Raw genomic sequence first — 26,504 nt, forward strand, 5'->3', positions numbered from 1 at the left:
CCAAGTGCTTTTAAAAATCTTTATTTATTTGGCTTACATATGTACTGGACTTCCATAAACAAAGCACTAAACTAGACATAAAGAAGGAAAAAAGAGGTTGATTGACAAGACACACTTGCTGCATATACAGCTGTACAGCATGAGTGGGAGAGATAGCTGCACAAATACCACAAGGGTTGCAGCAGAATGCTACTATAAAAGAATTCCCTCAGAAATGGGGCAGTCCCTATAACTGTGGGGGTCATAAGCTCATATCAGTCAGTATGTATTCCCATTCATTACAAAACACTGCCTGACCCACAGGATGCTAATAGCAAGGAAAGCTATAAGTTTTTGACATTGCACAGTGGGTATTCTTCCTGCATACACTAATTTTTCTAGTGACTTGACAAAGTGATGATGTTCTCAATGTAAAGGTAGTGAAGTTAGGCATTAAAGAGACTAGTAGTGTATTCGGCACTTAAGTCTGTTCTTTTCTGCCTCTACCATTAATGTTAGAGGTGATAGATGGTGATCTCCTGTGTTTGATACGCTGACGACCCTCTAAATGATAAGTAGGTTTGTATCATTTCAGTTCTTTAAGTTTCACTATCCTCAGGAAAGATGAGTAATAACAAAGTCTCAGTAGCTTCTACACCTATTTAAATAGAATAAGACTTCCAGCCTCCTATCATTTTCAACAGTTATTTCTATTTCTTCCTAATGAGGCCTTGGGGGATGGCGTCAAGGCCTCGAACATGTGCTCTACCACTGAGCACTTGGACTCCCAAGTCCAATTTCTCAATAAAGATTGTGTTACTGAATAGCCTACAATAATTGGGTAAATTGTTGGGATAAATGGTGACTATTTTTTTTGTATTGATTTAATAATGATCGACAAGACTATAGGATAACCGGGGTACAATTCCACAAAATTCCCACCACCAGAGTTCCATATCCTATCCCCTCTTTTGGAAGCTCCCTTATTCTTTTTAATTTTTTTAAAAATATTTTTATTTTATTTATTTATTCCCTTTTGTTGCCCTTGTTGTTTTATTGTTGTAGTTATTATTGTCGTCGTTGTTGGATAGGACAGAGAGAAACAGAGAGAGAGGGGAAGACAGAGAGAGGGAGAGAAAGATAGACACCTGCAGACCTGCCTCACCGCCTGTGAAGCGACTCCCCTGCAGGTGGGGAGCCGGGGTTTGAACCGGGATCCTTATGCCGGTCCTTGTGCTTTGCGCCACCTGCGCTTAACCCGCTGCGCTACAGCCCGACTCCCAGCTCCCTTATTCTTTATCCCTCTGGGAGTATGAATGAAAGATCTCTATGGGGTGGAGAAAGTGGAAGGTCTGTCTTCTATAATTGTTTCTCCACTGAACATGGCCATTGGCACATCTATCCATACCCCCAGCCTGTTTCTGTCTTTCCCTAGTGGGGTAGGACTCTGGGGAGGTGGAGTTCTAGGACACATTGGTGAGGTCGTCTACCCAGGGAAGTCAGGTTGGTGTCATGGTAGCATCTGCAACTTGGTGGTTGAAAAGCATTAGGATATAAAGCAGAACAAATTGTTTCATAATCAGGAACCTAAAGGTAAGAATAGAGTAGATGAGATTCAGGGTCTCCATTTTGGAAAAAGCTAGGAATTCTAACTTTTTGAGAAGTTAGCCTGTTTTCCACTGTAGCTATATATTTTAAATTATTCTAGCATGCTAGTTCGGAACTATTGTTTTTATTTGACTCTCTCATAGCTATGCTAATAGGTATACAATTATAGCTCATTCTGGTCCTGATCTATGTTTCCCTGATAGCTAATGACATTGAATAAGTTTTCATGTGATTCCTGATCATTAATAGATTTTCTTGGAGAAATGTATAGAAACTGCTGGCTTTTAGGTGGATTTGGCTTTTTAAGTTGTAAGATTTCTTTATATTTTCAAAAATCAAGTCTTTTCATATATATGGTTTGCAAATATTTTTTTCATTCCGTGAATCATCTTCTAGATAGGGTCTTTGAAGCAAAAGATTTTAACTTTGGCAAGTCCAACATAGCTGCTATTTCTTTAGTTGTTTTTGTTTTTGATTTCACATGTGAGAGAATGTCGCCAAATCTCCAGCTTTTAATAATGACTTCTATGTTTTTAATTTTTTTTAATTTTTTATTTATAAAGAGGAAACATTGACTAAACCATGGGATAACCACAATTCCCACCACCAGAACTCTATAACCCTTCCCCTCCCCTGATAGCTTTCCTATTCTTTATCCCTCTGGGAGTATGGACCCAAGATCATTGTGGGATGCAGAAGGTGGAAGGTCTGGCTTCTGTCATTGCTTCCCCGCTGAACATGGGCATTGACAGTTCGATCCATACTCCCAGCCTGCCTCTCTCTTTCCCTAGTGTGGAAGGGCTCTAGGGAAGTGGAGCTCCAGGACACATTGGTGGGGTTGTCTGTCCAGGGAAGTCTGGTCGGCGTCATGCTAGCATCTGGAACCTGGTGGTTGAAAAGAGAGTTAACATACAAAGCCAAACAAGTTTTTAATTTTTTTAAAGGTATGACATATGTGTTCAGTTCACTCTTTGCCACATGGATATTTATTTCGGCATTATTTGTTGAAAACAGTATTCTTTCTGCATGTAATGGTTTTAATACTCTGTTGAAAATCCGTCGATCAGTCTTGGGCATGTGGGTCTATTCCACTGTATTCCATTGGTCATCATGTCTTCTCTTATGTTAATACCACATTGTCTGGATTTCTGTGGTTTTGTAGCAGATTGAAATTGGAAAGTGAAATATCCCCAATAGACTTCTTTTTCTAAATTACTTTAACATGTATTCTCTGACACCATTAATAGTTAAAACAATCTTTCCCCATATAAATTGTAGGATTAGCTTGTAAGTGTCTGCAAAGAAGCTGGCTGGAATTGCATTGAGCCTCTCAATCAACTTGAAGTGTGTTGCTATCTAAATAATATATCTTCTGATATTGTATTTTTTCAAGTTTTTTAGATCTTTAATTTCAGGAATGCTTTGTAACTCTCAGATTATAAATTTTATAGCCTTTTGTTAAATTTAGTCCTAAATACTTGATGCAAATATAAATGACATTTAAACAAAACCCCAAAACCTGCTTAAAAGGATTTTCCATTCATTGCAAATGTAGAGAAATGCAACTGAGTTTCAAATGTCAATCGTGTATCCTGCAAATCTACTGAACTTGTTTACTAGTTCTGACAGCTTTTTAGTGGAATCCTTAGGTTTTTCTCTTTATAGTCATTTTTGTTGTATAATCTCACCTTAAGTAAAATAAAGATGTCTTGACACAAACCCTTTGAAGTATGTGGCAGTCATTTGCTTCAAGGTCTTGATGTCAGGCTCTGGAGATTTCAGTTAAAAGAAGTTCATTTGAAAGACAATGACCACTTCCTTTTCAGCTGTAAAAAGTAAAAAAAAAAAATTAAAACAAAATTAGGCTGATTCTTCTGTGTTGACCTGCTGTCATGCCATGCCTGTCAACCAAATAACTTGTTCAATTTCAGATATATTTAGAAGATTCAGACACCAAGAAATTTCTTTGGGACCTCTTTCTTAGTCTAATTAATATCTTACTGCCTTTTCAGTGGGAAAGAATGAGATCAGAAATCCTGAAAACCATCAAAAGTTGGCAAAGATGTGGTTTCCTTTCCCTATAATTATTATCTGATTTAGAAAATATTAGTTGACTATATTCAAGACATGATGATTCTCTAATAAATATTAATAATTAGGGATTAAAAATTCAACAACAAAAGCTTGTGCTTGAAGTTAATTTATGATTGTACTTCAGTGTAAGACAAGTGAAAAATCTGAAAGGTCTTGACCTAGTTTTCCAGTGTTTTTAGTTTTTTCCAGAGCACTGCTCAAAGTTCTAGCTTATGATCATGTGGGGGATTGAACCTGGGAGTTAGAAACCTTTAAGAGTCCATTTGCATGAGCATTTCTTTGCATAACCATGATGCTGTTTCTGCCACCTGGCTTTCCAGTCTTTATTTCCCGTAAATTAGCAATATGGCTCACCAGTACCAGTTCTTGATTCTGAAATAGACTGATGTTGGAGCAGCCCCCAAGGTCTTCCTGTTATTGTTAACAGAAGATTGATTTATTTCCAGATTAAGCTATTAAATCTTAGGAGAGGAATGGTAAGCTTTTAACTTATGTCTGTATACTTTAAAAGAATACATAGCAATGTATCTTTTTTTTAGAATTTCTTTTTAAAAAATATTTATTTATATATTTTCCCTTTTGTTGCCCTTGTTGTTGTATTGTTGTTATTGATGTCATCGTTGTTAGATAGAACAGAGAGAAATGGAGAGAGGAGGGAAGACAGAGGAAAAGAAAGATAGACACTTGCAGACCTGTTTCACTGCTAATCAAGCGACGCCCCTGCAGGAGTGGGGCGGGGGCTCAAACCGGGATCCTTACACCCAGTCCTTGCGCTTTGCCACAGGAGCTTATCCCGCTGTGCTACCGCCCGACTCCCTATAGCAATGTATCTTAACTATTAAGCAAACGTGTAGCTGATGTATTCCGTGATCCAGAATATAATGAACTTTAGACTCTTTCGCTTGGATCTTGTTCATACACAAGTAAAAATAAAGAGAACAAAAAGAAATTTTTTTTAAAAAACTTAAAACATCCATGACTTCAAAATTAATAACAGTTGTACTTAATTGTTTTTGTTCATCATGAGATGTGTTATATAATATACATTAAGCGATTTCATTGGCGGGATCATTTAGAAGCTCGTATCACGTGATTACCTTGTCTATATTTGCATACACATTATGTACCAATTTGATCCTAAATGAGATGTAAAAGTTCTTGACCGTATAGTGGGAAAAAAATAAGAGTTTTTTTTTAGAAGCTATTTATTTATTTATTTTGGATAGAGAGAGATAAACTGAGAGAGGAGGGGGAGGTAGAGAGGGAAGAGGAGAGACTGACACCTGAAGCCCTAAGCTTCCCCCTTGCAAGTGGGGGTTAGGGGCTTGGACAGGAAGGAGCCTTGGAGCATTGTAACATATGCAGCTTAACCACCTCTCTCCTCCATTATCACAGATGAACAAAGATAATTATATTCTTTTTGTTATTGTTATTGCCAGGCTTCACCAACCTGGGTCAACTTTTTTTTTATATATGTATTTTTATTTATTATTTATTCCCTTTTGTTGCCTTTGTTGTTTTATTGTTATAGTTATGATTGATGTTGTTGGATAGGGCAGAGAGAAATGGAGAGAGGAGGGGAAGACCGAGAGGGGGAGAGAAAGACACCTGCAGATCTGCTTCACCGCTTGTGAAGTGACCCTTCTGCAGGTGGGGAGCCAGGGGGTTGAACCGGGATCCTTAAGCCAGTGCTTGCGTTTTGCACCACCTGCGCTTAACCTGCTGCACTACCTGCCGCCCGACACCCGGTCAACTTTTTATAAATAGTAAGAGAGAGACAAAGACAGAAAGAGAGGGAGTCATCACAGATCAGATGTTCCCTCCAGGAGGCCAGGCGGTGGCACACCTGGTAAAACGCACACATCACAGTGCACAAGGACCCAGGCTCAAGCCCCTGGTCCCCGCTTGCAGGGAGAAAACTTCACAAGTGGTGAAGTAGGGCTGCAAGTGTCTCTCTGTCTCATTCCCTCTCTAACTCCCCCCCCCTCAGTTTCTCTGTTTCTATGCAACAAATAATAAATAAAAATATTTTTTAAATGTTACCCCCAGTCTCATGGGACCTAAAAATCGTATCTGTTTGCATGACAGATAACTCAACTTTTCTAGTTGAGTTATCTTGCTGCCTCAAGAATCTTGATTTTTAAGAACTGACTTTGCAGGCCAGACAGCACAGGCCAGAGAAATTATGAGTACAAATAAACGCTTAAATAAACATTTATCTAACTTGAGCAGAGATCTCAGCCTTGATGACCACAGAGAACAGTCTGTCAACTGCAGTCAACGACAAATAATAATAATTAATTTTTTCTGCTCTGCTTAATCTAATTCCCCCTTTCACTTTGGTGATCACAATAAATTGTCCGCAGGTGAGAAAAAGTCTATCTTAGCTTTGCTGGAGAGCCAGGATTTTTAAATTTCTTGAGTTATTCCTGTGCATAAAATATATCTTTGGAAACTAGTAGGTCATTTTTTAATGTTTTGGTTTAATTTTTGTCAAGGTTTGAATTTTAGAAGTTGAAATTTTGGGGACTTCTGAGAAACCTCTTTTTCCATTTAGTAACTAGAAACAGGAGAAGCTCTGGTATAGCCTAATTTCCAGAATGTTTTGTAGCAGTTAGTTGTTAAATTAGAATATATTTTTTTCTTAATATGTCTGATGATGTCAGTTCCCATAATTAAAATATTTGTGGGATGTCACCAGGTACTAAAGTTTCACCAGCCATATCTTCACATTTTCTGTAGGACATTCCTGAAGAGTTTACATAACAGGAATAATTAAGTCACACACATTTTTAAGATTAGTTTTAAATATGTATTTATTTATTTATTTACTTATTCCTTTTTGTTGCCCTTGTTGTTTTATTGTTGTGGTTATTATTGTTGTTGTTATTGATGTCGTTGTTGTTGGATAGGCCAGAGAGAAATGGAGAGAGGAAGGGAAGACAGAGAGGGGGAGAGAAAGACAGACACCTGCAGACATGCTTCACTGCCTGTGAAGCGACTTCCCTGCAGGTGGGGAGCCGGGGGTTCCAACTGGGATCCTTATGCCCGAAGTCACATGCATTTAACATGAAATTTGGGGTAGTGGGTTGAGATAGGTGACTTCATATAAATATACAGTTTATATTCTTCATACAAAAATATGCGAATCACTGAGTTTGCGGCATCCTGTGCTCTGTACTATGTTTTGTGTGCAGACTAATTTGAATGTGTACATGCACACCTACATGAATTCTTGAAACAAGCTAAATAAAATTGACATTTTATCTTCAGTAATACATCAGTTTATGTAAATAACAAATATTTTGCTTATTTCTTTCCTTACATTGTATATGAAGCTGTTTGGGGAAAAAAGTGAAATCTACTTTGCCATAGGTAGATAATAATTGAAAATTTATAACATTTATAAATATGTTCTAAATATGTATTTTGATTTTAAATTTGACGGAAAATATCCTCAGATATTATTAATAACTGATGATTACTATTGTAATAACAATAGTAACCTGATGAGGTTACCTCTAGAACTCAGAGTGGACTCGTATTTAACTTTAAAAAGTAAAGATTGGGGAGTCCGGCGGTAGCGCTGTGGGATAAGCAGGCATGGAGCAAAGCACAAGAACTGGTGTAAGCCGCGCACTCCCCCGCCCCTCCGCCATTCCCCACCTGCAAGGGAGTGGCTTCACAAGCGGTGAAGCAGATCTGCAGATGTCTTTCTCTCTCCCTCTCAGTCTTCCCCTTCTCTCTCCATCTCTCTCTGTCCTATCCAACATCGACGACATCAGTAACAACAACAATAATAACTACAACAATAAAACAACAAGGGCAACAAAAGGGAATAAATAAAGATTTTAAAAATATATATTGACTTAAATACTTCAACAGAGAAAACTCCTTGGCCGCAGCCTCCTTTGCTTATTTTCAGTCTTTGACAGTACCCTGGGAGAAGATCCTATGCAATGATAGCGTATATAACTCATGCATGCAAGAGTTTCCAGGTTCAATTCCCACCACCATCATGTGCCAGAACTGAGTGGTAATCAAGTCAAAAACAAAAACCAAAGTAAATATCCTGTGTAACACTGGATCTCACTTTGCACCCTAGCCACACAGTCTTGGACAACCTCTTGAAAAGGTTTAGCTAGTGCTGAGGACATTGGAACAAAGATATATATCAGTTTGGGAGCTTATGGAAAGGACAATAAACAAAGATATGTAGATTTAAATTCTGCCCTCTCCACTGATTAAGTAGGAGGATGAGGGAAATGTCTTTAAGGGAATGTTTACTTGTAAACATCTTTGTTTTAAATTTTTTATAGTAATTCTCAGGAGTCAGGCAGTAGCGCAGTGGGTTAAGCACACGTGGCGCAAAGCACTAGGACCAGTGCAAGGATCCCTGCTGGAGCCCGGGGCTCCCTAACTTCAGGGAAGTCGCTTTACAGGTGCTGAAGCAGGTCTGCAGGTGTCTCTCTTTCTCTCCCCCTCTCTGTCTTCCCCTTCTCACTCCATTTCTTTCTGCCCTATTCAACAACAATGACATCAATAACAACAATAATAACTACAACAATAAAAACAAGGGCAACAAAAGGGAATATATATATATATATATATATATATATATATATATATATATATATTTAAAGTAACTATCTTTATCTGGAGAATGCCTACAAGACTAGAAATGGACCTATCCTATGACCCTGCAATTCCTCTCCTGGTGATATATCCTAAGGAACCAGACATAGTCATCCAAAAAGATCCCTGCTAAGCAGCACAATTAGTAATAGCCAGGAACCTGGAAGAAATCAAGATGTCCAATAACAGATGAGTGGCTGAGAAAGTGGTGGTATTTATACACAAATACTACACAGCTATTAAAAATGGTGGATGCACCTTCTTTACCTCATCTTGGATGGAGCTTGAAGGAATCATATTAATTGAGAAAAGCCAGAAAGAGAAGGATGAGTATGGAATGATACCATTCACAGAAATAAGTTGAAAAACAAGAACAGAAGGGAAAACACAAAGCAGAACTTGGACTAGATTTAGTGTATTGCACAAATTAAAAGATTCTGGGGTGAAGGGTGGAGGGGAATATTCAGGTCCTAGAATGTGATGATGGAGGAGGACATAGTTGTGTGATTAAAGTGTTATGTGGAAAACTGAGAAATGTTACACATGTCCCAACTACTGTATTTCACTATTGACTATAAACCATTAATTCTCCTGATAAAAGAAGAAAAAAAAAAGTAACCATCTTCCCTATCCCACTACGGAAAAATAGAAACATGCTGGGGGTGTGGACTGACCTGTCATTGTCCATGTAAAGCAGAGAAGCGATTATAGAAGACAGAATTCCCTCATTCTGCAACCCAGAAAGGATTTTGGTCAATATTCACAGAGGGGTAAAAGACAGGGCAAGAAAACCAGGACTCTGTACTCCTATTCCACCAGGACCCGAAACTTTTGTCATCAAGAATCTTGTTTTTATACCATCACTGAAAGTGAAGTGAATTTGGGAAACACCAGAAGAAACCAGCACTGTTTCTCTTATCTGAGAGAGAAGGGGAAAATAAGGAAAAGACATCTGGAAGTAGTAATAGGTGTAGGGGTGACTTAGAAAGGAAGTGAAGGCAGGACCATTATTTTCTGATGCTCTGTTTAAGTTCCTCCTCACTGGAATGATGAAACATGTAAGGGGGCCTGGAGGTAGTGCACTGGGTTAAGCGCAGATAGTAAGAAGCTCAAGGACCCATGTAGGGATCCCAGTTCGAGCCCCCAGGTCCTCACAAGGTCTGCTGGTATCTATCTATCTATCTATCTATCTATCTATCTATCTATCTATCTATCATCTATCTATCTATCAATCATCTATATATCTTCTCTTCCTTTCTCAATTTCTCTCTGTTATATCCAATAAAAAATGAAGAAAAAAAAAGCCTCCAAAAGCAGTGGATTCATAGTGCAGGCACTGAGCCCCAGTAATAACCCTGGAGGGGAAAAAATAAAGGAGACACGTAATAACATGAAACAAAGTGACCATGTTCCTGGTGTCTTAGGTTCCAGACCTCCTGTCCCTTCCATAATGATCTCACATCATTTTTCTCTAACTCTTCAGGCTGGGTGTATCTGGAATCCATTTTTCCCACTACATAGACTAACTACTGTTTGTTTGAAGAAGCAGACTTTTACTTACCTGATTATGTATCTTTTATCCTGCTCTGCTTGACTGAACAGTAGCTTTGTCTGGAGTAGGTGAGGTCACAGTGCAGGCAACAAAGGCAACTATATTGGTATTTCAGCTGTAATAACAAACCTCTTTCTCCAAGAACTGAGTATTGGCAACCAGCCCTCTTTCACACTTGACATTGCTTTCAGGCATAATAGAAGTATAATGCTGAAGTGAGTGCTGCTGCCCAGGGTTACACAGTTTCTTTGTATGCCTTTTCCTGTGTTACTTTTTGCCAAATCCACAGGTGAGATGAATCACCGGCTGCAGACAGTAGCTACTCAGAGCTCTGCAGCAGAATTATTTTTCTTTAATGAACTGTTTGAGAAAGAAAGGGAGGACCAGTTTTGGATTTTTGTTTTGCCATAAGGGTCATAGTTGGGGCTTGGTGCCTGCTAGGCTTCATTGTTGCTTGCATCCATACTTTTCTCCTCCTCCTCCTGCTCTTCCTCACCCTCCTCTTCCTCCTTCTCCTTTCCTTCCTCCTCCTCCATTTTTCTCTCTTTTCTTTTATTCTCTCTTTTTATTTTGTTAGAGAGTGAAAGACAGCGGGAGAGGAAGAGAGAGAAAAAGATGAGAGACATCTGTAGCCCTGCTCCAGCTCCACCACTTGTGAACACGCTGTTCCTCCCCTCATGGCCTTCTCCCCCACAGCTGGGGACAGGGAACTTGAACCTGGTCCTTCCTTGTGCATAGTAATTCGTGTGTTCTTGGGTTAAGCCACCATCCAGCCCCAGGACACTGCTTCTTTTTCTTTTTTCCTTTTCTTTTCTTAATTTTTGTATTTATTTATTATTGGATAGAGACAGAGAGAAATTGAGAGGGGAGGGGGAGATAGAGAAGGAGAGAAAAAGATAGACACCTGCAGCTCTACTTGACCACCTGTGAAGCTTTCTCCCTGCAGGTGGGGGACCTGGGGCTTGAACCTGGGTCCTTGTGTGCTGTAATGTGTACACTTAACCAGGTGTGCCACTGCCTGCCCACTCGCCCCCTTCTTAAAAATGAGTCTGATGGGCCGAGTAGTGGTGCATCTAATTGATCACATGTGTTACTATGCACAAGGACCTAGGTTTGATCCCCTACTTACAGGGAAAAGCTTCACAAGTGGTGAAGCAGTGTTGTAGGTGTCTCTCTGTCTCTCCCTATCACCCTCTTCTCTCATGATTTCTGGCTGTCTTTATCCAATAAATAAATTAAGATAATAAAAAATAAAAAAGAGAGAGAGAATGTGAGGTTTTTACTGCTACTCCCAGGTCATTACCTTTCTTAAAAAAAAAAAGCAGGAACATCAATTTAAAAGATAGCATGGAACACAAAATATCATGTTATTGCTACTGTGGCTACTGTGCTTATCTTTAATTTTTAATAGGGAGAGAGCTACTGCAGAAGTGAATTGAGAACTTTTGTTCTTGTAGTATATCTTTTGGATTGAGATTCGAATTTTGGAATTTTGTCAGCCCACATAATTCATGGTTAAAACATCTCTATTCTTATCTCTGTCTTTTATTTGCCAGGTAAAAGTCATATGCTTTTCTCTTCTTCAAGTCATCCTTATTGACATTGGGTCTATTTTCATCAATAGCAGTTTTATATTTATCTGGAGAAGAGCTTGAGTGTGTGAGTTGGTTAAATTTTCTGTGACTCGTTTCTCTTATATTATAAAGCTATTTCACAGAGACTAATGGTTTTATCCATTTTAACAACTGCAAGTTACATCTAGATTCTGGAATGAGTCAAATGAAGAACCGAACTATAAGAATTTTCAAGTCGGTTGTCTAAAATGCTATAAAATCCAAAATGACATCAGCAAGATGGAAGCAAGACCCATATCTGTCATACTAATAAGCTATCAGTATTTTTTGTTTTCATTCTACTTCCTGTTGTATTTCTCCTCATGCCTATTCTGCTAGTCTAGACATTCTCTAATTCTGCTTATGCCTTTTAGCTACTTAAACTCACATGTAAAAAGTATGACTTACTTTGCATTGAATTTATTTCAACCAAATATAATGTGAGTTACCCAAGTAAAATTCCATGTTAACAAATTCTGTTATTTCAAATATATCTTATTGTGATAAATTGCATGATGACAAATATACTCTCTCCTAATGACAATGTCAGTTTTTCTTTGTTAATCAAGGAAAATATAAAGTTCTTTCTTTTTCTTTATTGGGGAGGATTAATGGTTTACAGTAGACAGTAAAATACAGAAGTCGGTACATGTGTAACATTTCTCAGTTTTCCATAAAACACTTTAATCTCCCACGTAGGTCCTCCGCTACCATTATGTTCCAGGACCTGAACACTCCTCCTTCTGCCACAGAGTTTTTTTACTTTGGCACAATACACTAAATCCAGTCCAAGTTCTGCTTTGTGTTTTCCCTTCTGTTCTTATTTTTCAACTTATATCTATGAGTGGGATCCCATATTCATCTTTGTCTTTCTCGCTTATCTCACTTAACATGATTCCTTCAAGCTCCATCCACAATGAGGTGAAGAAAGTGAATTTATTCTTAATAGCTGAGTAGTATCCCATTGTGTAGATGTACCACAACTTATTCAGCCACTCATCTGTTGTTGGACACCTAGGTTGCTTCCAGGTTTTGGCGATTCTATGCAGCTTTTTTGAATCTGTTGTGTACTCTTACTACCAAATATGGTGTCTCTATGAGAATGTGAAAAAAGGAGCTTTTCTTGTTCACCGTGGGCAGAACAGAGAAAATGTGTCCCTTCCTTTAGGAGGATTTTGATAGTTTTGGTTGTGAGTAGGAATTGTTGCTGATCTCATTCATTCTTAGCCATGACCAAGAAAAGTCATTTTCCTAGCCAGAAATCCAAAGGATCATTTGGAAAGGTTTTTTTTTTTTCACTTTAAAGATTTTCATGTAACTTTATCATTAAATGATTGCTTTTATAGCCTATGGGAGTGTATGCCTGTAGAATAAAACTTTGCAGCGCCGGGGAAGAGAGAACTGTGACATCCCACCAGACTTGCTTGTTAGAGGCTCCATAGGGTCCATGTTTAGTCCTCAGCATCACATATGTCAGAGCTGAGCAACACTCTTGTCTCCCTGTCTTGAAAAGAAATGAATAAGTGTGCATTTTTGTCTATATTCACTTATATATATGTGTATGTGTGTGTTTGTGTCCTTGGTGTGGGTTATTGTACTATTTCTTCCCTTTAAAAATGGAGATAGCAGGGGCTGCGTGGTGGCACAACTGGTTGAGCACACGTTTTACAATGTTCAAGGACCCTGGTTCCAGCCTGGTCCTCACCTGCAGGGGGAAAGTTTTGAGAGTGGTGAAGCAGTGCTACTGGTGTCTGTCTTTCTCCCTCTTTGCCTCCCACTTCCCTCTCGATTTCTGGCTGTCTGTCTAATAAATGAAGATAATTTTAAAAAATATATAAAAAGGGTTACCATCTTAGGATTTCAGCAATTGCTACCTTGGGTGGGAAAAAAAATAGTAACGTTTGTCAGCCTCATCTCATCCTTAAACAAGAAAGAAATGAATAACAAAACTTATCTTGCCTTTTTCTTTTTCCAGGTGAAGTGTTCCACATCACTGGACCAAACAAATTCACCTTCGAGGAAGCTGAAGAAGAATGTGAAAACCAGGGTGAACGACTGGCAACAGTGGGCGAGCTCCATGCCGCGTGGAGGAATGGTTATGACCGGTGTGACTACGGGTGGCTTTCGGATAGCAGTGTTCGCCACCCTGTGACTGTGGCCAGGGCCCAGTGTGGAGGTGGTTTACTTGGGGTGAGAACCCTGTATCGTTTTGAGAACCAGACAGGCTTCCCTACCCTTGATAGCAGATTTGATGCCTACTGCTTTAAACGTAAGTGTCTCACTCCTTTTTTAAAAGAAATCATGGGTTAAAAATATATATTCCAAAGGTCTATGTTGGTGGTCAGCATGTTGCTAGATTCTGTGTGGCGCAGTGAGTGCATGAAAGAGAAACTTGTAGCGACTTTGAAAAGGAAGCAGATAAAGCAACAGTGGAATAGGCAGGATGCTAGGAAATCCTACAAATGGTTTTTGTTTTTATTTTTTTTTAGAGCATTCAAGAAAATCGTGCCCTTTGTGCCTGGGGCCACAGATCACATTTCTGTGTTGTCATTTTATATGAACTGTCATCCTTAAATATAGTGATAATGTAGGCGCTATGATGCTGTGACTGTGACTGAGTCGAATCCTTAAACTCTTCTTATTTTCTCTTCTCTGGTTTCACTCTTTCTTTGACATGACTGACAGTTTAAATTTCAGCAGCTGCAGGTGAGTTCTGGCAGCTGACATGGATAATCATGACGTGATTAATATGTAAGAATGAGCTATGCTGTGAATTAAATCTTGTCCTATTTTATATTCGATCACAGAAATAAGTGTTTTCTAGTCACGGCTTCTCCAGTAGCACTTTGAAATAGAGGATATGTTATTTTATGGTTTAACACTGAAAAGCTATTTTTAGATGTGTTTACTACTTAAAATTTGGTTGTAAGTTATGTTTCTCAACATTTGTGATATAATTACCTATACTGACATCTCTAAATTATTTTAACAAAAGTAGTTGTAGCATATGGTTTTATGCATGTAAAGTAATCAAGTAAATCCAGAGTCATATTATAATATATACTGTAGAGTTTTCTTAGTCCTGCTGAACAAATATATTCTACAGTTTTTAGTGATGTGTTGAGTGTGTTCAAGTTAAAACTATTTTATATTGAAATATGGCAAAAATATTGCTGTTTCCCAATTTTTTTTCTGTCAGTGTGTAACTTAAGTGGTAGAAAGTACACTGTCTACTTCTTTAGTTGGCATTAAGGAAAATGGATTGGCATTCTTCGTTAAACACAAAGACACCTAGTTAACCTGCATAGACAGCAGAGTAGATATCAGTACAATGACAAATGAAAAGGTGTAACTTCACATTCTGATATTTCCTATACAAGACACCTTTACTTTCTTCTCCATTTCTAGACTCAGATTTTTGACTCTTAAAGCCATGAGTGGTACAGTAGTGTGAGACAAGCTGGCCATAAGAAAAAACATTTAGAATAACATTGTTTTCTTTCTATACCCTGCAGAAAAGTTTTCTCTAGCCATTTTTAAAAATTTCTTTATTGGGAGATTAATGGTTTATAGTTGATAGGAAAACACAATAGCTTGTACATGTATAATATTTCCCAGTTTTCTACGTAACAATACAATCTCCACTAGGTCCTCCTCTGACATCATGTTTCAGGAACTGAACCCCCCCACCCCAGAGTCTTTTACTTTGGTGCAATAAACCAGTTTTTTCAGGAGTATAAATAACAATAACAGCAAAAAAATCCTAAAAATAAAAATGATACATATTCCTTTGAGACATATTCTTCTAGCAGGGAATTTAAAATAGCTCAATATCTAAAATCAGATTTACATGAAGTGTCTGATCTGATTAAGGGGTCAAAATCAGATTTAGTGTGGGGGGAATGGAAGAGGCTAAGTTAGAAAAGAGTAGAATTATGCAGCTTGCTTTACTTGTGTTATAGAACAAGCACTAGGGAATCTTTCAATAACTTTTTCCCCCCAGAGGTTAAAAAATAGAGCAAAGCCCGTCTTTAGCTAGAAGGAATCAATCCTGATGTGTTTTAAATTATTTATGTAGATGAGGGATTCCTATTAATGTGTGAAATAACAAGGCTCTTAGATTCAGAGAGAATACCCACCTATAAGTATCTCCATAATATCTGAACATGTTTTTAAGTTCCTATTCATTTGAATCTATATGTGACTTACAATTATATACTGTAACTTTCAATGTAATGGATTCATGTTTTTTTAATTTATTAGTGGACAGAGACTGAGAGAAATTGAGAGGGTTGGGGGAGATAGAGAGGTAGAGAGACAGAGACACCGGCAGCCCTGTTTCACCACTCATGACCCTGCAGGTGGGGACCAATGGCTTGAATACTTCCTTGTGCACTGTGATGTGAGCATTTAACCAGGTGCAGCACAGCCTGGCTCCAGATTCATTTTTCTTTTTTTAGCAATCTAAGTTACCATTTCCAAAGAGATTTCAGAGATGGACAATTGGGAATTTAGAAATATAACCATATATTAAAAAATTTTTTTTTGCTTTCACTAAATGTAGAAAGTGTTTTTAAAGCCCTATACCAAATCTCTCTCTTTTTCTTTTGCTTCCAAGCTATACCAAATCTCTCTCATTTTTTTTTTTTTTATTGCTGGAACTCGGTACCTGCACTAAGAATCCATGGCTCCTGGAAGCCATTGTTTCCCCCGTTTTGTTGCCCTTGTTGTTTATAGTTGCTATTGTTGGATAGGACAGAGAGAAATGGAGAGAGGAGGAGAAGACAGAGAGGGGGAGAGGAAAGACAGACACCTGCAGACCTGCTTCACTGCTTATGAAGCGACTTCCCTGCAGGTGGGGAGCCAGGGGCCCGACTGGGATCCTTATGCTGGTCCTTGCGCTTTGCGCCATGTGCGCTTAACCCAGTGTGCTACCACCCAGCCCCCAACCAAATCTCATTTTACTACCAAATCTTTATAAGATTTTCTGTATTAAACTACTGAATAGAGAATCAATAAAGACTAATGATAAATAACATTAGACTGCTTTCTGGTTAAATATATTTGAAAAACAATAAATTAATGTCTGTGAAATATTTTTTTTCCTGTATATTTCCCCTTATTTATTTATTTACTTTTGAACTCAAGTTCTGTGAAAGAGAGTTACTTTTCAGGACATTAGTGATCTACTATACATCCACAAATTTCAGTAAATTAAAACCACTCCAGACTAATAGGGACTTCTGACTTATTGCTATTCATGCTCTCCAAGAGAAAGACAAAGATACTCTATTATTTTACTACTACCTTCACAGTTGGATAATCTTCTAATTATTGAAATCATTATATTAGAGCCTGAGCCCATTTTTCCTTTTTCAAATTGAAGATGAAAACTGAAATAATAGCTATTTAATTACTGCACAGTACTGATTTCTCTCAGTATCTCCCTCAAATGAAACAATATCTTTGTTTTGAATTTTCAGCTTATAAGCTTAAGTCATCTATGTGAGTTTGTTTTAAATGCTTATTATTTTTCACATCTTTCTGATTGTTTAGTTTGAAACTAGAAAAAGTTGTGTAGAGAAGTCTAAATAAGGAACCATCATGTCACATTTTATCTTTAATGTTTGTTCATTTTTTTTAAATGAACTATTTTATTAGCCTATGGTCTGTTTATTATCTTTTTGTATATGTATTCCAGATCATTATCTGACTATAGGCTCCAAATATTACCCTTTCTAATTAACCTATATAAGATGCTTTTAGTTTATTGAATAGGAATATGATAGCATTAGATAGTTAAATGACAACATAAATTTGAATCTTATTGCTTCAACTTTTACCTCCTACTCAACTTATTAGATGTCCAACTCATTTCTGATTTCCTCTATCTGCAGATATTTCCATATAAACATTTAATATAGAAAATATAATTTGTAATTAGTCACATCCCTGTTTTATAGACAATATGAGTTTCATCAACTTTTATGCTTCTAATAGGTTTTTATAGAAATTTTATTAGAAAAATCTGCCTTGCGTCTCATAAAAGAAGCACAGTGAAGAGAGTCCGTATGACACACAGTACCAGAAATACAGCAATGTGAAACATCTGTGTGTCTGACAGCTGCAAACATGGGGAGTACATTTTTTGTGGGAAAAGAAGCATCATCATGCTTTGTTTTTGCTTTGCTTTAATAATGAAGTTGAGGGAACATCAGTAGTTTTCCAAGGCAAAAATTTCCCCATTTATTTTTCTAAGGACATTTTTAGTATCATTTGAAATTGTGTTTTTATCTGTATGATGTTCATCATATAGTGACATTTATTAAGACATCTTTGTAGATATTTGCATTTTTTAAAATTATCCCTTTTTGAGATAAATAGCGTTGATGATCAGACACAACATTGTGATGGAAATCTGCTGTTAAGTTGATTTAGAAAACCACCCACTCAACTCCAAGAGGAAGTCTGAGGTTTTCCATTCTAAATAGTACAATTAATTAACTGAATTATAAGCAGACTTTTTCACCGGAGTCAGATTATCACAAACCTCTGTCTTTGAAAACAGACTCTCACAAATCTTGGGTTTTTAAAGTAGATTCTCTGATTCATATTGATGCCATTTTACTATGTTATCTACTTAAACAGCCCAAGATTTGTGAGAGTCTGTTTTATTATGTTACAGGACTCCGGGAAGATAACTGTCAGTGACATGCAGTTACTTAACTTTAAGAATCTGAGTCTTCATCGTTAAAACACTATAAGCATATTTTTGTAGCACTGCAGAAAGTATTTAGAATAGCATTTGGCTGGGAATAGAAGAAGACTGCATTCACAGGGCCTCCTTTTGGCCCTACTTCATGAACTTGTCCTTTTAAGTTGGTTTCATCAGCCATGGGCGGACTCAGGGAGAAAGCACAATTATTGTTTTTTTTTCCTTGCTATTAATATGATTAATTTTTTTCCTAATGTGCAGTATGCAAAGAGTTTATGTTTCCATGGAAGCTTTCTCTGTATGTATATTTTATTATTTCCCCCAGAGAATACAGTTCTATGACAAACATGATATCTGGCAGTTAAATTAGGTAAAGGTTATGGAATTTTATAGGATAGAGAATTTAATTCAAAGACAAATAGCCAACCAAACTTTGGTTCTATAATTTATTGATGTCTATCAGAACAAACAGGAGTTTATTATAAGAAATGATGCAGAAAAGCCTTTTTTTAAAATAGGGGAAAAGTGGTCTTTAATAAACTTTCAAAGAGTCTGATCATCTTTGTTTAGCTTTGTTTTAATATAAAAAGCTACTGTCAGATTTCAAAAAATATTTAAGTGTATTATAATATAAATGGGCACCAAGTTTGCATTATAAAGTAAATGATTCTGGTTTTAAAAAAATGTCTGGGAATTGACTATATGCAATAGGAATTAGGACAAAAAGGGAAGAAAGAAGAAAGCCCAGTCTTACTCTAATTTACAATAAAATCACATTATTTTAGCGAGTCTTTTCAAACTTTATTAAAGTCTATTTTAGTTCAGAGTAAAATTGCAAGGAAACTACTTCCTCATAATTACCCACTTACCCCTAAATACACACACACACACACACACACACACGCACGCACGCACGCACGCACGCACGCACGCACACACACACACACACACACCCAAATGGAACAACTGTTATAATTAATTAACTCTATTTGCAAAGTATAGTCACCTAAGGTCCATTGTTTATGTGAGAGTTCACTCTATGTTGTTGTGTTTGTGGGTTTGGACAAATGTAGAATGACATCCGATTCTAGTAACATATAGAACAATCTCCTTGCCTCCTATAGCATAACTTCTGGACAGAAAAGAGAGAGAGAGTGCAAAAGCACCCAAGTTTATTTCCCAAGGACTCTTGTTTTGGTACTAACAGTAGTTAGAAGCAGAATACAGATGTTATAGAATACAGTTTTTTGTAAATAATTGTTTCATTTATTATATATGAGAGTCTCATATGAGATAGAGACAGGTAATTCAGAGTACCACTCAGGTGTAGGAGATATTAGCCATTGAACATCAAACCTTAAGTGTACAGGTCTGACACTCTACTTGTTGAGCTGTTTCCTTAGTCACTGATGGCAATTCTTACCAGACAGATCTGACATTATTCATACTATTAGCTTTCAGTTAGACAGGATGTAGCAAAAAACAGTGACTACAAGTTTCCTCAGAATAGTTCCTTCGGTGTATAGTGGGAGATAGTTTTTTATTTTTAATTTTTTTTTCAGGGAATCGGGCGGTAGTTCAGTGGGTTAAGCGCAAGTGCCCTGAAGCGCAAAGACTGGGTAAGGAACCCGGTTAGAGCCCCTGGCTTCCCACCTACAGGGAAGTCGCCTCACACATGGTGAGGCAGGTCTGCAGGTGTTTATCTTTCTCTTGCCCTCTCTGTCTTTCCTTCCTCTCACTATTTCTCTCTGTCCTATTTAATAACAACATCAATAACAACAACAATAATACATACAACAACAATAAAAAACAACAAGGGCAACAAAAGGGAGAGAAAAAAAGAAGCATGTTTTATGTAATGCATCAGACCAGGTTTCTGGCAACCTATAATAAAAAAAAATGTTTTTTAATTAAAAATAAAGCAAAATATATACTTGGTTGCTGCGTTTCTCTTATGTTGAGAAGGAATCCTTCATATACAATAGCAATTTCTTTAAACAAGCGAGTTCTTCCTCTGTATATCTAGAGCCATTATAATGCAGCATTTTATGATGACATGTTACTTTATATTGCTTGAGCTCATTCTTTCTGATGCTTAGGTTTTTTTTTTCAGTGATTTATAATTACAAACTTAAAATATGTCTTGTGGGTACTCTGTTTCCTGTTCTATGTTTGCTTTTTATGCTAAAGTAATCCTAGAACTGAGACCCTTTAAAAGCTGGAAAACCTAGTGAAATAGAACAAATTGTAGACCCGCAGTGAACGTCAAGCAGCCTCTATCAGACATGTAAGAAGGCTGTGCTACAGAGTTGAGAGGAAGATGAAGACAAATGGCCAGCGCCTGGAATGGAATGAATAGTGGCATTAAACTGATGAATACCTGTTTTTTATTTTTATTTAGAATGCCTCCCTACTCTGGTCATGCAATGGTTTAATATGTAACTTGGTAACATTTGATGTGGCTTTTTTGTTGTTGTTTTGTAATCTGAGACACTCCCTCTCCCCTGAGACGCTGTGCTGTTGAGGAAGAAGGAGAAAGCTAGAGGCAAGGTACATGAGGCTCGGCACAGTAGTACTATGTTTTCTTTCTTTCTTTTTTATTTTTTAATATTTATTTATTTAGTCCCTTTTGTCGCCCTTGTTTTATTGTTGTAGTTATTATTGTTGTCATTGATGTCATCGTTGTTGGATAGGACAGAGAGAAATGGAGAGAGGAGGGGAAGACAGAGAGGGGGAGAGAAAGACAGACACCTGCAGACCTGCTTCACCGCCTGTGAAGCGACCCCCCTGCAGGTGGGGAGCGGGGGAGCCGGGGGTTCGAACTGGAATCCTTCCTCTGGTCCTTGCGCTTTGCGCCACCTGCACTTAACCCGCTGAGCTACCGCCCGACTCCCCTACTATGTTTTCTTACTAGGTTTCTTTCTTTTTAAAGATATATTTTGAAAAATTTATATATTTACTTCCTTTGTATAGAAACAGATAGAAATAGAGGAAAAGGAGATAGAGAGGGAGGAAGAGAGACACATGAACCACCCAGCATTTCACTGCTTGTGAAGCTTCCTTGTTGCAGGTGGAGACCGGGGCCTTGAAACTGGGTCCTCGGACATGATAACATGCCCTTAGCCAGGCTCGGCCAGGCGAGACACCCCACCACCAGGCACCCCTACTAGGCTTTAGATTATTGCCATGGTTTCTAATCTATAAACCTCTCTTTTTTTTTAAGCGTTTTTTTAAAATTATTTTATTTTATTTTATTTATTTATTCCCTTTTGTTGCCCTTGTTGTTTTTTTTTATTGTTGTAGTTATTATTGATGTCGTTGTTGTTGGATAGGACAGAGAGAAATGGAGAGAGGAGGGAAAGACAGAGAGGGGGAAAGAAAGACAGACACCTGCAGACCTGCTTCACCGCCTGTGAAGGGACCTGCCTGCAGGTGGGGAGCCGGGGGCTCGAACCGGGATCCTAACGCCGGTCCTTGAGCTTAGCGCCACCTGCGCTTAACTCGCTGCGCTACAGCCCGACTCCCCTCTATAAACCTCTCTGAATTCTGCATTTCAGTTTTTTTTCCAAATTATTCTTAAGGCTGCATAAAAACCTTCTTTAACCAAGAATTATTGCTGATACAAATAAAAGTCATTTGAGTCCTCACAATATAAAACGAGTGACCACATGACTTAGTTTACTATTAGGTACGCAGTTGTGTGTCTTTAGGCTGCCCTCCCTCCATCACAAAACACTTTTGGCTCACCCCAAAATACACAACAGCTCTTAAAAAACACTGGACAAACAACTTTTAATTAGTGACTTGTCTAATCAACTCTTTGAAATTATTTTTCTAGCCAAACAGAATATATCAGAGACTACAACGATCAAACTGGATATCTTCACAGAAACTGAATCTTCTACTTTATCCAAAGAACTGATACCTGACAGACCTACACCAATGACCCCTTTAGTCACTGAATTACCTATTATTACAACTAAATTCCCTCCTGTTGGAAATATGCTTAATTCTGAACATAAAACCACAATTCAATCTCAAGCTCTCACATATAGATCAACCCCTGAATTAACCATACCTGTTGGAAGTACCAAGAAGCCTTCTGATATGAGCTACTACTTCCCTCCTACTTCAGGACCACGCGGAAAGCTGGATATATCTGAAATTAAAGAAGAAGTGTTCCAAAGTACATCTGTTATCTCTCATCATACCACAGATTCGTGGGATGACACTATCAAAGATAGACAGACACAGGACTCAGTTACACAAGTTGAACAAATAGAAGTAGGTCCTTTGGTAACATCTATGGAAACCCCAAAGCACATTCCTTCCAAGAAATTCTCTGTCACTGAAACACCATCTGTACCTTCAACTATGATCCTGGAATCTGAAACTGACAAGAAAACAGTAAGCATAATATCTGAATCAGTGACCACTAGCCCCTATAGTTTCCTCTCAGGAAAGAATCATAATGGTGAAGAAAAGACATCTACAGTTAGATTTTATCACAGAACCCCAGTCTTTAGTCAAATCCCTGAAGTTGTTACTGTTTCAAAGATTTCAGAGGACACAGCCCCTACTCAACTAGAACATATGGAATCAACCTCAGCATCAACAGTAGTTCCCCCTGTGCCTATTCCTTATAATGAGGGATCATCCATGGATCGCTGGGAAGAAAAACAAATGAATGATAGGGTAACTGAAAATGGTTTTGACCAGTATACTTCCACTACACCTTTCCCATCACAGCATCACACAGAAGTAGATTCTTTCCCTTATTCTGGTGACAAACTAGTTGAGAGAATATCCACAGTTATTTACCCTTTCCCAGGAACAGAAATGACACCAGAAAATGAAAGAACAGAAGCAAGAGACGTGACAGAAGATTATACAACTCCAGATGGGTTAGAAACAGATGACTCTCAAGGTACTACCAAGTATGAGGGTATTACAGCAGTGCATTTGACCCATAGCACTTTAAATTTGGACATAGTTACTGTATCCAAATGGTCATGGGATGATGATAATACAACCCCAAAGCCTTTAGGACCCACAGAACATATATTCTCTTCAAAGTCACCTCCTGTCTTACTCACCACTGTGGGCGTCAATGAAAAGGATAAAGAAACCCCAAGTTTCACTGATTATGGAAGAGATAAATCTAGTCTTGTCTCAGGTAGTACTAAAAAGCCACTAGAGGAATTTACTGAGGGAGGCTCAGCTGAACCTGAAAAGTCCACAGTTAGATTTCAACCAACTGCATCAACTGGTATTGCAGAAAAGTCAACTCCGAAAGATTTTACAATGGAGGAAAAAATTTTACCTATCACAAGCTTGGAAGGAGGCATTATTTATGCAACCATTGAAGGAAGTACTTCAGATGAAGATGTGGAAGTCTCTAAGCCAACATCAATCACCCCCCAATTTGCATACTCTACAGATTTAGAAGGATTGGTATTTGTTAATTACAGTAGCACCCAGGAGCCTACTACTTATGTAGACACTTCCCATACCACTGCTCTTACTGTAATTCCCAAGACAGAATGGGGAGTACTGGTACCTTTTGTTTCACCAGAAGGTGAAGTTTTAGGAGAATCCTCTCAAGATGTACACGCCATTGATCAGATTCACTTGGAGAAAACTATGACTCCTGAAACTATAAGAACAACAGAAATTATTCAAGGAACAAAGAAGGAAGGATTCCCTTGGAAGGAACAGACTCCAGATAAGCCATCTCCTGCTCTCAGCTCTACAGCTGTTGCAACAACCCCTCTGGATGAAGAAGATGGTGATGGGTCAGCTTACACAGTTTCTGAAGACAAGTTGGTCACAGATTCTCAGACAGTACCAGATTTAGAAACAATACCAATCAGAAAACTTGACCACAGTATACCTTATTCCCCAGGTGTTGTCACTGAGTATAAAGCAAAAACAGATGAAGTAGTAACAGTAATACCAACAGTGGAGTTAAAGACTTCTTTAAGTCCAGAGTCTGAAGAAAGACACGGAACAGAAAGTACTAGTTCAGCCTCTCTCAGTATCAGTAGTACTCAGTTTATAGAGGAAACCACTACTGAGATTAAAGAAAAAACATCCCTAGATTATATTGATTTAGGTTCAGGATTATTTGAAAAACCCCAAACCACAGAGTTTCCAGCCTTTATAAGCACAGTTCCCAGTGATATCACTGCTGCCTTCAGTTCAATAGACAGACTTGACACAACTCTAGCACCCAAGATGTCTTCAGTGCCCACTGAGAAGCCACCTCTCATTGATGTTGAAGCTGGTGAAGAAACAGTGAGTGACATGATCATTATTGGCGAATCAACATCCCAGGTCCCTCCCACTGCCACTGAGGATATTCTACCCAAGGAAACAGATACTGACATTGATAAAGAATATTTTACAACTTCTTCTACTCAGGCTACACAGCCAACAAGATCACCTACTACAGAAGATAAAGAGGTCATCAGTCCTCAGGCACCATCCACTACAGAAACCCCAGGGACAAAATTCCACCCAGACATAAATGTCTATATTATTGAGGTCAGAGAAAATAAGACAGGTAAGTCTTTGCTTACTAGACATACCGATCAAGGCAATCAGCACTGTATCTTGAAAATTACTTTTGGAAAAAAAAAAAGTCACCATTCCAAATGCTACCAATTAGAAGATATCTGGAGTGTGAAAAAAAATCTTATGTTTTAGCTTCATATATTTGTACAAGAATTGGAAGAATATGTTAAACAATTTGGAAGAATTAGATTCAATTTTGTTTTAGAAGTGATAAGAAGCCCTGCTTTGTCATCTAATATAACCAAATCATCATTGTTACATCACGTCCGAACATGCAGAACCAAGTGTTTTAATTTCAGTGTCTTTCATGCATTACTACTCAAGTATAGTACTAGACTGTGTTAACATTTCATTGGTCTTTAACTATTAACCTTCAGTACTTACACTGTGAACAGCTAAAATCATAATGCATATTCTGTGGGCTGGTAAACATCTAAAAGTTTGCTTGGATTTTTTTTTTCCTCTTCTAGAATTGTATAGGTTATTGGAAGATGTGGGTAATAGGTCTATAGTCTAAATGCTATTTTAGAGCAAGTTCTATCAATGTTTAGTCTGTTGTTGAGCATGTCAATGATGCACTCAATACTTAGAACAAATCTGATCTAGTTCAGTTCTAGGAAATGCTATGCTTTTTTTTGTAGCAAATACAGTTTCAGAAGGTGAGTAAGTCAGAATTCTCTTTTTCCTAAAACAAGGCTGTGACATTATTTTATGATGTAATTGGTATGTTTTTAATAGGAATGGTTGTTGTACTCCTAACTTGATCAGATATTTCACTTGTTCTCTTTTATAAAACTTTTAAAAGCCATTTCTTTGCATTACTTAATCATTGCCATTATCAAACTTGACTTATTTTTTTTCTTCAAGGTGAACTCAAACCATCTTTTAAATTTGGTAAGCTAACCTAAGAATGTATAGATCATACAGTTAGGTCGGTTCAGATTGTCTCGACGACAAGGTCAGAGTTTCAGTTGCTGTATTTTCACTTTAATTTGAGATGTAAATGATTAAAAACTTTTCTCCCTTGATATAGCTTTGAGAAGATGGATTAGATGAACATATTTAATTTGATCTTCTCTCCTACTGTTGGGATATTTTTCTTGTATGTGTTATCTCTCTCCTCAAGTTACTTTATTGGGAGGCTAATGGCTTACAGTATAGTTGTTGGCAGATGTGGAAAGTTTCTCATCTCCCTGTGATAAGTGTCTACAAAACACTCTCATCCCCAATTTAGGTTCTTTCCACCATCATCCACCAGGAACCTCAATAAGCATCTCTACTGCTTGCCTCCCCCTTCCTTCAGGGAGACCTTTTCTTTGGTACAATATACTGCAGCCAGTCTAAGTTTTACTTTTCATTTTTCTTTTCTATTGGAAACACAGGTAGCTTTCTTGTCAAGTTAACAGGTTTGCATTCTGTAGGTGGAAGCGTCAGGACTTCTACTACCCAGAAGTTTCTCAATATAAAGATGTTCTTGTGAACAGTAAATATTAGAGAAAAGAATACATTTTGAGTTTGACATTACTTTCTGATTTCCCCCCATGCAGTTGAAAGAGAACAGGACAAAAGCCTTAGTTGCTGCTAATGATGTTATTTCTTAAAAAGTATAATGTATTTCTTCTCATATTCATTCCCCCCTCTTAGATAGGGACTCAGAGAGAGAGAGGACAGTTTTTCATGTGGAAGTGAGGGTTGCAGCTGGTAAGGGTGAAAAAGAATAAGAAGATATTTC

At 37.8% G+C, this 26,504-nt stretch overlaps 1 protein-coding gene across 5 annotated transcripts in view; it reads left to right on the forward strand.

Annotated features, from left to right (window-relative positions):
• The window catches only part of VCAN (versican), a 126,381-nt gene that overhangs the window by 39,968 nt on the left and 59,909 nt on the right, over positions 1–26,504 (forward strand). For 3 of the 5 annotated variants that reach the window (XM_060201132.1, XM_007518821.3, XM_060201134.1), the window contains exons 6-7: positions 13,457–13,750; positions 22,035–24,761. In XM_060201132.1, coding sequence (XP_060057115.1) covers positions 13,457–13,750; positions 22,035–24,761 — 3,021 coding nt within the window. The remainder of the gene's footprint in view (positions 1–13,456; positions 13,751–22,034; positions 24,762–26,504) is intronic. The other 2 variants (XM_060201133.1, XM_016186393.2) reach the window with 1 other exon arrangement.

This window comes from Erinaceus europaeus, chromosome 11 (genome assembly GCF_950295315.1).
Source record: "Erinaceus europaeus chromosome 11, mEriEur2.1, whole genome shotgun sequence".
Classification (NCBI taxonomy): domain Eukaryota; kingdom Metazoa; phylum Chordata; class Mammalia; order Eulipotyphla; family Erinaceidae; genus Erinaceus; species Erinaceus europaeus.